At 32.7% G+C, this 13,767-nt stretch overlaps 3 protein-coding genes across 10 annotated transcripts in view; 1 reads left to right on the top strand and 2 right to left on the bottom strand.

Moving 5' to 3' along the window:
* Positions 1 to 13,767, bottom strand: part of LOC137491262 (tripartite motif-containing protein 16-like) — a 496,597-nt gene that overhangs the window by 311,877 nt on the left and 170,953 nt on the right. The window lies entirely within an intron of this gene.
* LOC110439620 (uncharacterized) overlaps positions 1 to 13,767 on the top strand; it is a 47,857-nt gene that overhangs the window by 7,724 nt on the left and 26,366 nt on the right. The window lies entirely within an intron of this gene.
* Positions 2,682 to 12,980, bottom strand: LOC101882570 (uncharacterized). 4 transcript variants are annotated; one of them, XM_021475753.3, is made up of 13 exons: positions 12,921 to 12,980; positions 12,619 to 12,679; positions 9,211 to 9,423; positions 9,006 to 9,096; positions 8,419 to 8,561; positions 8,287 to 8,343; positions 7,864 to 7,938; positions 5,971 to 6,054; positions 5,821 to 5,865; positions 4,189 to 4,245; positions 4,025 to 4,102; positions 3,887 to 3,937; positions 2,682 to 2,768 (listed from the first exon to the last, which is right to left on the bottom strand). In XM_021475753.3, exons 3-13 carry the CDS (start codon positions 9,401 to 9,403, stop codon positions 2,713 to 2,715), a joined length of 930 nt encoding a protein of 309 aa, XP_021331428.1. In that variant the 5' UTR covers positions 9,404 to 9,423; positions 12,619 to 12,679; positions 12,921 to 12,980; the 3' UTR covers positions 2,682 to 2,712. The 4 variants fall into 4 exon arrangements, with proteins under 4 accessions (XP_021331428.1, XP_005168240.2, XP_021331427.1 ...); XM_005168183.6 differs by lacking the exon at positions 12,921 to 12,980 and having other exon boundaries at positions 12,619 to 12,696; XM_021475752.3 differs by lacking the exons at positions 12,619 to 12,679; positions 12,921 to 12,980 and having other exon boundaries at positions 9,211 to 10,934.

Below are 13,767 nucleotides of genomic sequence, written 5' to 3'. Positions count from 1 at the left end.
CCATGAAAAAGGTAAGAGTGAAACAACGTTGTGATTTCAACGGTGAATCACCGGTGGTGGTCCGACGGTGAAATAACGTCACTATATAAACGTTGATCCAATTTGCAAAATCGAAAGGTAATTCAACGTTGATCCAACCATAGGCCTGACGTTGATTCAACGTTGAATCACCGTTGAAATGCCGGCTGGGAAGCTATTGAAAAATTGATGTCAAATAGAAACGAGAGGTGCAAAAGCTTAAATCCGCCATAAAATGAATAAAGAAAAAATAACAACAAAAACAAGTGTACTTGCATTAGTATGCACTTGGACAACGTGGTCAAATTCAAGGAATCGACTCTTTTGTGTTCGAAACTTCATCACTATTGCGCATGTTTCCTCAAAGCATCACACTCAGCACGTAGAAGACACCAGTCCACGCGGGAATACTGAGGTAAGTAGTCTGATTCATTGTTATTGATATGTGTGGTCAGTAAAATATTTATTCCACTTTTTTGTAGTAAATTTAACAAGGTAATAACTTTATTTAGACGAATAAAGCTATGTTTAAACACGTTGTGATGACAACTGACCAAGCAGCAGTTCAAGGTGATTAGGGCTAACTTAAATTTCGGGAAAATTTGTTCTTTAAATTTATTAGATTAATATCATACGACAAATTGACTGCTAAATAATGAATACTGTAAAAGTGTACATATGCATTATACTGTAGTGCTGGGAGATTATTCGAAAATCGAAACCTAAATCCATAACCGACATATATCCCCACGTGGCGATTTAATGCATGTACCGTCCACATGTGCAAAGCTCATGCGAATGCAGGCAATGTGATTAATATTCAGAGGCATGACAGATTTTCTTTTTGATTATATGACCTATAATTTGTGAAGCATAACTCACTTTTCTTTAGCGTATATTCATAATCAAATCGACTGAGGTTTTGTTTTTATTATTTCTAGTTATCACATACAAGGTAGGTGCAGTAATCAGCACTATCGCCTCACAGCAAGAAGGTCGCTGGTTCGAGCCTCGGCTGGGTCAGTTGGCATTTCTGTGTGGAGTTTTCAATTTCTTCGTGTTCGCTTGGGTTTCCTATGGGTGCTCCGATTTCCAAAGTCCAAAGACGAGGTATGGGTGAATTGGGTAAGCTAAAAAAATGGTCCATAGTGTATGAGTGTGTGTGTGTTTGTGTGTGTATGTTTCCCAGTGATGGGTTGCAGCTGGAATGGCATCCGCTGCGTAAAACGAATGCTGGATAAGTTGGCGGTTCATTCTGCTGTGGCGACCCCGAAATAATAAAGGGGCTGAGCCAAAAAGAAAATGAATGAATGAACATACAATGTAAGCTGTCTTTTCGAAAAGAGAAGCATGCACACACACGCACTTAAAATATTATTGTGAACAGCAATGTTCACATTATGTACTTTTTCACAATGCTTTATTATTTACTATTTTCCAGACACAAGTTATGCTTGTTAAAGATACTTGTCGTTTTCCACTTTTGACATGGAAATATTTTTTTAGGGAAACTTTCTTTTAACACTAAAACTGAAATGTTTAGTAAATTAATAAATGGAACTTGATTAAGTACAAAAAATTACTTGGAAAATAATATAATGATTCAATATTTCAAAAGGAGGTAAAGTGTTCAATCAATCAAGGTTTTGATTTAAGGTTTAATCTCCTTGCCCTAATATACAAGAATGAACAATTCTCCACTTAAAATAATGATCTAAATTTTATTTCTAAAACACTCTTGTGTATTAAATATTATTTTACAATATATGAACAGCATATGCTAGCTCGTAAGCTTATAGCACACTGATAACCATATTATGTGTGTACAAGGTAATCATGCTATAGAGATATACTGGCAGTTCTGTCTTATAGGTATTATCTAAACCGTTCATTGCAAGACAATTGAACATACCTATCACAAGTGTCCCAATATTTGTGTTGTTTAGGCCTCTTTTATCTCCTCTTCCACACCAGTTGAGCTGTTTGGCCACTGGACCAAACACTTTGGAGGCTACACGCCAAATGGTTTTTTTCAGAGTTTGTCCTCCTCTGATGGATAACCTCTTCATCTTAAAAATAAAAGGTAATATTAAATCTTTACAGACAAAGTGCAAGGACTATGGCCCAGTTTTACAGACAAGGATGAGCTAAAGTCTGGACTATAAGTCTTAGTTAATGTTAGATATAAAACTGCTTTTATAAAAATCCATGTGAAAGAAAATATAAGCACAATACTAGCGTGCATCTGGTAACAAAATAATGGCAATGAGATATTGTAAGGCATCACACAGCTCACACATACATTTTTAGTTTGGGACTAGCCTTAAGTGTTGTCTGTGAAACTGGCCATATAATAAAGATTTACTTAACAACAGCTGTAAAACCTTTAAATCTTAAATATTCGTACCATCTTCTCCATCATTGGTTTTTCAGCTAATTGCCTTTCCAGTTGTTCAAGGTCCTCCATTGTTTCAATAGGAAAGGTGTCATCCTCAGTGTCCACCACCATTTGACCACTTGACCGAGGGGCAAGGGACTGGACCACTGAAGTTAGATGGGTAATCTTCATGTCCAGCTCATTAAGCTTCTCCAAAATTGCCCTCTCCACAGCTGCAACACAGTAAGTGGGTTAATCTCTATTCAACTATACGTAAATATTTTTTAATTATTATTATTATTCTTAGCACTTAAATTTTACTTACGTGTGTATTGACTGGAGATGCAGCTCCATCGGCTGATACCAGAAGCATCTGCAAGCAAAATCACTTTTGAACGATTCACAAAAATGTTATGAGGATATTGTAATAATATGCTTAAAACCTTAAACTATAATAAAAAAAAAAAGCTATATCCGTCTGATTACACATTGTTTTTCTATGGCTAAAATGACTTAAACTATTCACAGAATTCAGAAAAGCAAAATAGCAAAACTGAATTAAGAGGAAATAAAACTGAATTTTTAAAAGCAGACAGAAGCCAACCCCCTCTTGGTCTGTGCTTTTACGTAAAATAGTTTATATGTGAATTTTTCTGTGCATACGAAATCGTTAGTTCCCCAAAGTTATTGAAAGCATAAATTAACAAAACACTTTAAATTAATTTTCAAACCATTAATTTATAGGTAATGATAAATTATATATTGTACACATTAATATTATATTAATATTATTAATATATTGTATTAATATTAATATTATAATATTACATTAATATTCTGAATACAGTGAGTTTTTTTCACTGTAATTAACGAAGTGTTTTTTGTTGTTGTATAGTGTTGTATTTATTAGGTTACAAGGAAATAATTAGATAATGTTTTGCGAACAGCTTATTAACCATGGAAAATTTTCACAGAAAATTGGAAAATGTCATTGATTAGTTGCTTTGAACAAGTTTCATATTCAGTGTTGATTAATATGTTTACAAATAAATTAAAAGGATGTACATTTACTTACGTTTACACACTATTAAGTGGTTACAAACATTTGAGTTTTTTTTGTTCTGCTAAACACAAGGAAGGTACTGTGAAGAAAGCTAAAAGCCAGTGATTATTGACTTCTATAGTAGGAAAATGCTATGGAAGTAAATGGTTACAGGTTTCCAACTTTCTTCAAAATATCTTCATTTGTGTTCAGCAAGAAGGAAGAAAGTTTGGGTAACACTTCGTAACAACTGCACACTGAATCATGCATTTAGCATTAGCAAATTGTTAATTAATTTGCAAGAAATTTAATTAATTTGTTAAGATTTAACTACATTAATAGATGTTGGTTAGCAGTATATAAATACAACTACAAATACTGTATAAAAAACATAATAATAATAATAATTCATAAGAAGTAACTGTCACTTAAAAAAACAAATGACTTACTCTTCGCTCTTGCCTGGGTACTTGAAGGTCTCAGCTCAGAAGTTGTGTCTTCTGTGTGATTGTACAGACAATGTAACATTACCATGTTAATAATTAGAAACTAATTTGCTGTGTATGTTTTTTTGAATGTTCTTGCACCTCGATAGCTCGATGGGTGGTCCCCCCAAGCATCTTCTTGCTCATTTACATGGGACATGCTTATTGGAAAAACTGGTGCTGAGAAAAAGGTCAAGTTGGTAAGTTGCATTTGCTACTATGACACTACATAAAATGTATATAATTTATTTATTTTTTACACTTACTCTGCATTTTTCTTTGATCTGCTGATGGCTTTGGATCTTGGACAGAGTATGTGTTGTCTAAATAATAAAAAACAAACAAACAAAAGTATAAAAAGGTTGCAAAAAATTACAATAAATGTGTTTAGGATTTCCTCTGTATACTTCATTATTGTTTTATTTAATCTTTGATGGTAGAAACATGTAGGTGATCAGGTCACCCATATAGAAATCTGATGTATGTAAATATACAGGGTGATTCAAAAAGAATACCACAACTTTTAAAATCAAGAACTCTTCAAAGAAGAGGGGGTCATATTGAACATCTATGAACTTGTTTACTACTAAAAAACTTTTAAGGACTTCACACTGATTATTTACCCAAGGTTCCATCATGTTTCTTTGATTAAATACAGATTTTCAAAGTTGTGGTATTCTTTTTTTAATCACCCTGTATATAGAAAACAAATAATTGAATTAAAAGTTCATATTTAGACTTCACTTACAATATTTGTCATTGACCACTTATATATTTGTTAAACAACTGGAATTCCAAATATGTATAGATATGTAAATTTTATATTAATAATTAATATTTTTAGGTTTTAATAATTACATTTAATAATATATATATATATATATATATATATATATATATATATATATATATATATATATATATATATATTTTTATATATATATATATATATATATATATATATATATATATATATATATATATATAATATTTTTTTCTGTAGAATGCTTTAAAATATTATATTTGTCCATTAGGTTTGTCAGTACTAAAGTCAAAATAATTTAGCTAAATAAATTTATGTTACGGTTCAAAAATATATACAAAAAACCTTTAAAATACAGGAAAAAATCTAGAGAAACTTAAAATAATATTACATTTATTATTATTATTATAAATTAAAAAATTTGTAGTTTACTTTTTTGTGCAAATACTCATTTGAATTTAAATTTAAATTGTTTTTTTTATTCCTAAAGATGTTATGTGGCCAAACTTGTATTTTAGTGCACATAACTGTTTAATAAACATCTTTTATTTAAATGAACAAAAATATTATCTCTGTTTACTGAAAAATAGATTACAATATTCCAATTCAAAAGGAGGTGTACTCATATGTGCTGAGCAGAGTGTGTGTGTGTGTGTGTGTGTGTGTGTGTGTGTGTGTGTGTGTGTGTGTGTGTGTGTGTGTGTGTCTTTGTGCGTGCGTGTGTGTGAACATATCTGTACATATTATTCCAATCGTTGAAAGATAATATTTGTAAGCAGCACAGCCATTTTTGCAATATTTCAAAATGTATATTGCATAAATAAAATATATTTTATTTGTAAAATCCAAATAGGAACTTGCATGGCATATATGTAATTTGCATAAATTTAAATGCAACAGATTTCAATATGGGCAGGTATCGCATTGGTGATCTGCATATGAGAAGCTCTGTCTTTATTGAGCTTTCTTGACATTTGACAAAATGGTACTCTTTCTACTGTTGTAGATGAATTGTGTTCTCTTTTTTGTATTTTAGTCTTAGCTTTACAGCCTTGTTTAATCAAACATTTTCTTTTTTACAATACAGCTAAATGAAATGTGACCGTAATTACCTGAAGTGAGACATACAACTTACGTGGTGCTCTGTCTTGTAAAGGCCGCAGCACAGAAAATGTGTCCTCTGTTGGATTGTACAGAAAATGTTGAGTTACCTAGTGTGAGTATGTGGAGCAATTTTCTTATTTCAAATACCAATGAATCTGTTATTATTTATTTTGTTTTTTACCTTGATTTTCAGGTTGGGGTTTATCCCAAGTGTCTTGGTGCTCCACTTCCTGGCAGAACCTCACAGGTACGTCTGGAGCTGAAACTGCAATTATTTTCTTTGCAATTATGAAATGTTATTTGACATTTTTAATTGTAATACCTGGTTCAGAGAAGATTCAGTCTTTAAAGAGGCTTTCAACTTTTGGCAGAATAAGCAGATCATGAAACATACAATTTGTGCACAATTATTATGAAAGTCGATATCTGGTTATATTGACTGTGATAAGGGAGTCATGGTTTTAACTGCTAGTAACAATGAAAATTTAAGGATAGGAGAAGGATTTAAACTCTGATGACTTACTGCAAGATTCTGAAAGATAATATCTTTTAACAGTTACAAGAGGAAGTGGTCCTGTCCTTCTAGACCAGTTCTCAACCTATGCCTATGAAGTTCTCCGTGTATTTCAGTATTTCAGCTTGTGGTTATTTTTGAGTGGGTACATTTTGAGACATTGTATCCCATTGTGTCATTCTTTGACACAGAAGCTGACACATTGTACTTGTCAGTGACTAAAGGGTTCCTGATGCTTTCAAACTCTTTCAATGATGAACCGGATGAATCTTTCAGTATAGGAAATTAATTTTGAAATGAACACTGAAAACTTCTGGAAGATAAATTCTTTAAACCGATACAAAGGGAGTGGTGCTTGTCCTTTCAACCTATGCCTTTAAAAGTCTCTGGGCATTTTACAACATTTCTGCGTGTGATTCTTAAGTGGGTACAATCGATACATTGAGTCAAATTGTGTCATTCTTTGACACAGAATCTGACACATTGTACTTGTTTTGGCTCTGGCAAACTGGGTTTCCTAAACTATTCACCTTAATAACTGAAATCCTATTTTATAATATTATTTTCTTCTCGGCCAGTTGATTGTGACTCTTTATGTTTAAATAATGTCAGTTTCCCCTATGAGCATTTCTTGTCCAATGGACTCAATTTAAAAATTAGCTTGTGTTGCACTTTCTCCTAGCCATATAATATACAGTTGAAGTCAGAATTATTAGCCCCCCTTTGAATTAGTTTTTCTTTTTTTATATATATTTTTCAAATGATGTTTAACAGAGCAAAGAAATTTTCACTGTATGTCTGATAATATTTTTATGTCTATATATTTGTTTTATTTCAGCTAGAATAAAATCAGTTTTTAATTATTTAAACCCATTTTAAGGTAAAAATTATTAGCCCCTTTAAGCTTTATTTTTTTCTGATAGTCTACAAAATAAACCATCATTGTACAATAACTTGCCTAATTAACCTAACCTGACTAGTTAACCTAATTAACCTAGTTAAGCCTTTAAATGTCTCTTTAAGCTGTATAGAAGTAACTTGAAAAATATCTAGTCAAATATTATTTACTGTCATCATGGTAAAGATAAAATAAATCAATTATTAAAGATGAGTCATTAAAACTATTATGTTTAGAAATATGTTTTAAAAATCTGCTCTCTGTTAAACAGAAATTGGGGGAAAAATAAACTGGGGGGCTAATAATTCAGGGGGGCTAATAATTCTGACTTCAACTTTATATATATTCAAGTCACTTTTGCTTCAACTAAATATTTATATATATATATATAAATATATAGATATATTTATATATATAAATATAAATATATTATATTTATATTTATATATATAAATTATATATATATATTTATATTATATATAAATATATATATATATATATTATATATATATATATATATATATAAATATATATATATATTGTCTATTCAGCAATCAGAATCATGAACCAGCCTGTCATTGAGTCAGCCTTTTGAGTCATGAATGCTGTGAAGTTACAGCTTTTACAGTTTGTAGTTACAGTATTCATGTAAAGCGAGTTACCTTGACTAGTGGAGGGAGTTTCAAAACAGGCCTGCTGTTGCTTTTCTGTAGCTTTTTGTTGGTCGCGGACAAATGCTGTTGAAACATTACAGATGAAACAGATGTTATATCTGTCTCACAAACAAAAATTACATTGTACTGCACAGATCTTTATAGCTTGAGAGTGCTGTTGCTTCTAATTAGCAATTAAAAGTTATTTGTGCCTCTTAAAATGTAATACTCAATTTATGAATGTAATAACAGTAGTTTTTTGCAAAATGTTAAAAGAACAATATTACTGGATTCAGCTGAAAACATTATGGTAAAGCAACATGTCACAAGAGCTTGTGCATTACATTTAATTTACTGTGATTAAGGAACATTCTTGAGCATATCACAAAGTACTTAAAACATCAAATATCTGTTTTACTAATTAAAACTTACAATTGCAAAAACTGTTAATTGTTTTACATGATGTTAGCTGAGGTCGTACAAGGGGACCTGAAAAAGAAAAAAACTGCTCAGTGATCATACATACACTTTTGACTGGCAGTAATATAAGTGGTGTATTTTTACCTTTTGCCCTGATATGTCTTGGGGGTGTTGGAGCTTTTGGTGCAAGTGGGACCCTTGGTGTTGGTAGACTTTTTTCTTTATTTAGTTTCTTTTTTTTGTGGGGAGTATCGCAAGGCTCATCATCTGATGTGTATATTTTCTTTCTATGAGCACAATCAGGGTAGTTAATTATACAAAGCATGATTGGATTATAACAATGTCTTGTTTTTTAAATGTAAGAAGAAAAAAACACAAACTTAAAAATAAGTTCAATATAATTTTTCTAGTAAAAGTTTTCTTTCCATCATTCTTAGGAAAGTTAGGAAATGGCCAAAATATAATAGTAAAAATAACAAAACCTTTTGCTTGTTTAAATCTGGCATAATTGTGTATTTGCCTGTTGCAAAAAATGCAAACAAACAGTTGATGATACATTTAAAACTAAATATACCTGATTTACCTGATAAGTGTGATTGAGATGTAAAAACTACGGCTGAATTTGATATTATAATTAAATATATTTACCTTTGTTACTCACATGAACTTTGTTTAGCTTCAGAAGACTGAATATTGTTGTTAAAAGTAAAATGTGTGTTTTGACAACTTACTTCGGAATTCTTTTTGCAGGCATTTCAGATTCCGAGATGTCAGATGTGTAGCATGCCTGTTTCCATTTCTTTGAAATCTTGTCAAAAGATGCTGAAAGAAATAAAGTATGTAACAATTCATGAATGCAATAGTCTATGGAATGTCATATATTATTGAATTTATCCTTTGTTTAATATTGTTTATTTACAATGTACTTCTGTGTACCTGACTCGTGTAGAATTCTGGCCTGATGCTTGGTCCAACCTTTATCTGGTTGTGGTGCCTCCATCAACCGGACACTCTTCAACACCCTGTCTATCTCCTTGTATGGAGGCCACCACGAGTGACCCTCTGAGTACCAAGACTTTGCGACAGGTCCGGTACTCCTTTCGTGAATGAACTCCACTATCAGGTACATTTTTTTTAAGCTGCAAGAACCTAGAGCCCCATAGTGTTGAAAGACACATATTAAATTTCGGTTGTTTATGTGCATGATTCAAATACACAAAATACATTTCATGCAAAATAATGATGCAAGTTAATATTGAGAAATTTTTTCCCAAGCACATATTACCAATTCCAGACCACATCAATCTTAAGAACCACTACTACTTTTGTATTCATCATTCTTTATTGATATATAATTTTCTGACAACACTCAAAGTAAAAAATGCTTTAAATTCAGGTGTTTTACTGATAAAAATATAACTTGGACTGAAAAGTTGCAAAATTATTAAATGACGGTGAAAAGAAGGCAATACTAGAAATTGCAAAATAAAGTATTGACAACTATTTTGGATCATTTGAATCGAGCTATTTTCACTTTCTGCCTTCATATAATATTACATATTGGTTATAGTTGTAATTAGGGCTTGACATTAATACTCGCCAAACCACCAAATGCAGGTAGATTTCAGCTGTGGCGGGTAAAGACTGCCATTTCCACTAGCCACTTTGGCTGGTTGAAAATAATTTTTTAATCGTAGTTTTCTTAAAAGCAGGGTTCAACAATAAGGATGGTCCAGTTTTTGGGACAGTAGACAGGATTGTCAGTGTCCTGACCAGGCCAGTGCTGGCTTATCACTAAATATTATAATTTCAGTTTTTTACCGTTTATCAATATGCATGCAAATGTGATAAAAAAAAATTATATATATTTATTTTTTTCATATTTAGTGGTATACACAGTAATGAGTGGAACAGCAAATGAGATTTTAGAATCAAGAAGCAGCATGATTGACAAAAACAACTGTGTTTATGCAAAACAAAAGATAGCAGATAAATACCAAATGAGAGCTTGATCATACACACTGTGAGACACAGGCTATTCTTACTCACTGAGAGATGTTTTTGAGAGCCGAGTGTTTAAAATACTTGTGCACTACCGTGTCCTTGCATGTAGCAATCCTCCTTGGAAATGAAACTGGTGTGATGGATTCTATTTGAAATAGACTGGACAAAAGTAATTCTCATGCACCCACAGTCCTTCTGCTTTCAAGAGCTTTAGATTTAAAAACAGGTCTTTGTAAGCAGCAGTGATTGCCACTTTAACCATTGTTTGAACAGATTATTAATGTGCCTAATGTTAACTGTGTGCACATGATTAATATTTCATTATCACACATGGTTTGTTTTTCACCTGCTTTCTTTTGCTTGCAAGTCAATTTTCTGCATATAAAATATATTTTCCCAACAACAAAATTGTGGCTAGTGAAAAAGGCAAGTGGCTAGTAACCTTGGAAACTACAAGCCACAGTGACTGGTGATAAAAAAGTCAATATCAAGCCCTGGTAGTGATTAAGGTTTACAATTTTCAAAATGCTCTAGGAAAAAATATGATCAGAATATCATCTTGCACAATAATTATACTCGCACTATACAGTATATGTAAAAAAAAAAAAAAAGTGGAAATAGATAGATACTATGTGTGTAAAGTTTAAACTGAAACAAAATAATTTCTGCAAGGGACTAAAAAAAGCTTTCATTTCAATATTTTCAATCTTGCAGAGATGGATTGGTCCTGACATGACATCAGTAGGTAGATGCCAAGTGTGGAGGATGGAAGCGTGGGGATAGTCAAAAAGGAGTTAATGTTTGCTGAAGGTGGTGTAGACCATGTAAATGCCATGCTTTTCTGAAATTATGTTTTGCAGCTTTGCAACCTTTGGTTTGCCTGGTCCAGTTTCAGAGTATATGGGCATACTCACTCTAGGTACATTTCTGAGGAATGCCATCCTTTTTTCCAGGTGCACACCATCCTGAATACATGTTTCACACCCATGGTAACCTGGTTGGCCATTTTAGAAAAGCATGTTGCAAAAGCAAACTTGAATGTTAACTTTAGTCATTCAAATTCAAAGCCATTTTTTTTAACTCTTTGATTTCAGAGATTAGGTCTTCGAGATACTCATTCAGGGAGCTAGTTTTACAGTACCTTCAGCCCACAATAAATCTATTGGCACATTTTCCCCCTGCACCAAGTTTTAAACTTCTACTAGACTGAGCCAGCATTGAGCAAATGAACTCTTGTAGAGAGGAAGACCATCAATGCTCACCTGGAACTTAAAATTTTTATCTTCCTTAAAATGTACATGTTGTCATAGAGGACCCTTGAAATGGATGCCATTGAACCAAAAGTATATCACTGGCCCTGTGCGTTCAAAGAGAACTCATGTGCAAAAAGAAGGCTATTCTCTTTGAACGCACTTTACCTAATATTGTCCTTGTATCTTTTGGCAGACTCTGATTGTAATTGTGAATGATTATGAGTAATTCATTTAGGGATGCATGTGTTAATTTTTTTTTTTCTGTTTCCCATCTTGTCAAAGTCATCATTGAGGGGACTTGAACTAGTCAGATTGACTCGTTTATGAAGCACTTGCCAGGATGATACTGCATTCAGTCTCATTAACATGGGACAAACAGTCCAAGAAGTCAGTGCCATCTTCAACAGTGCTGCTTGTCAATGCCACCATACTGTTCCCTCAATAGTGATGCTTATAACACATGCATTGAATAAAGCTGTTTGTCCACCTTGGCTTTGGCTTTTCTCCTGTTGTGTCCAGTAAGATTGTTTTTTTACAATCCGTAATACACACACACACACACACAATGCATTGCCCTAACATGCTAAGCCTGCATTGGTTTTGAAATTCAGTACTTTAAGACCCTTAAGCAGGTCAAACACCAGAAGCGCCGCTCCGCAGCGCGCCACGCAGTGCCATGCATTTTAGAATTCTAAACATAGGTTTCGATCAGAATACACACACAGGTGCTGCAAGTCGGCGGCGCCACGGCACAGGACGAAGTTCATTTTTCAGCCTTGCCACAAAGCGGCATCTGATTAGTTTAATGTTAAATATCATTCGAATGTGCGCGTCTAGTGTGTGATGCTTTAAACTGTCATGTGCGCGCTGTGTCGCGCCGCTTCTGGTGTGCGACCTGCTTTACATCACACTGCTTACATGTACGCTTACATTTAATTGAACTTTATAAAACTGAAGCTTGGTAAACTAATTGGTGCATATTAGATGGGAGACATCCAGAATGTGCAGTGTTATGAGTCTCCAAGATTTGAAATTTTAGAACCACTTTCTTGATGACCAGTAGTTCTGTCACAATAATTACACGTACCTTATTTTTGAGGGACAGAATGTGTAAGTGTTATGTAGTTGTCAGTTGACTGTAGAGAACTCTGTAATTAGGGAAAAGATAAAACAGGTAACGTCAGTTTTGTCATTGTCATGCCTAGAAACAGTATAAAAAGCTTAATAAATGTATGATTACTCCTTTTTATAAAATGTTTGTTTAATTGAACTAGAACTAAACCCATAAGAATGCCTATATTCTGCTACTCCTTTGAATGTATTTTTATCCTACCCAAAATTACAGGGACAGTTCGTCTAACAATGACAATTCTATCACCATTTACTCACCATTCACTTGTTCCAAACCTGTTTTGCTGTCTTTTCTCTGTTGAACACAAAAGAAGATAGTTTGAAGAAAGCTAGAAACCTGTAACCACTGACTTCTATAGTATTTGTTTTTCTACTATGGAAGTCTATGGTTACAGGTTTTCAGGTTTCTTCAAAATGTCTTATATTTTATTCATCAGAAGAAAGAAAATCATAAAAGTTTGAAACCCCTTGAGGGAGAGTAAATGTTGAGTGAATTTTCATTTTTGATTGAATTGGCCTTTAATGTCAGGAGAACAAATTTGGAAAGAAATTAAGGTGAACCTAAAAAACTAAGGGCTAAGGATTATTTTATTTATATATTTATTTGAGTTTTTTTAGTTTATTTGACTATGGTTCAAGTTGTGGGGTTTCAAAACAGTGGACTATGGAGAGTTATGTATTTAAAACCATGCTGATTTTTTTTATTTAAACTGTTGCTAATGCTACTGTAGATATGGATTATGAAATGAGGGTGGTTTTTATAAAGTTTAAAAAAGTAACAAGAAGAAACAAGAAGTGTGTTATATACTATTTAAAGATTTGTTTCTGTTTTCTGAACTTGACAAAAATTGTAAGGAGATTTATTTGTTTTTGGAAAAGAACTAGAGGATAATAGATTTAAATCTTTATTGATATTTTTAAGGTTTATATGATAGAATTTAGTGGGCTAAATGGTAGTTAGTAATCCGGAATTTGAAAGAGGTCCTAATCAATAGGTGGCACTGTGGCAGTAATACGCTTATAAATAAATCTGTATGCAAAACGGCAATGTCTAGAAGAAGACAACGATACGATGACCACAACCAACACGAGGTTCACGGCTCTA

This window comes from Danio rerio, chromosome 4 (genome assembly GCF_049306965.1).
Source record: "Danio rerio strain Tuebingen ecotype United States chromosome 4, GRCz12tu, whole genome shotgun sequence".
NCBI lineage: Eukaryota > Metazoa > Chordata > Actinopteri > Cypriniformes > Danionidae > Danio > Danio rerio.
The sequence above is the reverse complement of the archived record's forward strand: the minus strand, read 5'-3'. Positions and strand labels throughout refer to the sequence as shown.

What these genes read in the sequence shown, in the direction of transcription:
- LOC101882570 (XM_021475752.3), bottom strand. Translation starts at nt 9,478, where the DNA reads ATGCACATAAACAACCGAAATTTAATATGTGTCTTTCAACACTATGGG. An exon ending in CAGAATTCTACACGAGTCAG is followed by an intron (nt 9,097 to 9,210) that starts GTACACAGAAGT and finishes TATTTCTTTCAG; the next exon opens with CATCTTTTGACAAGATTTCA. An exon ending in ACCCCAACCTGAAAATCAAG is followed by an intron (nt 5,866 to 5,970) that starts GTAAAAAACAAA and finishes ACAATCCAACAG; the next exon opens with AGGACACATTTTCTGTGCTG.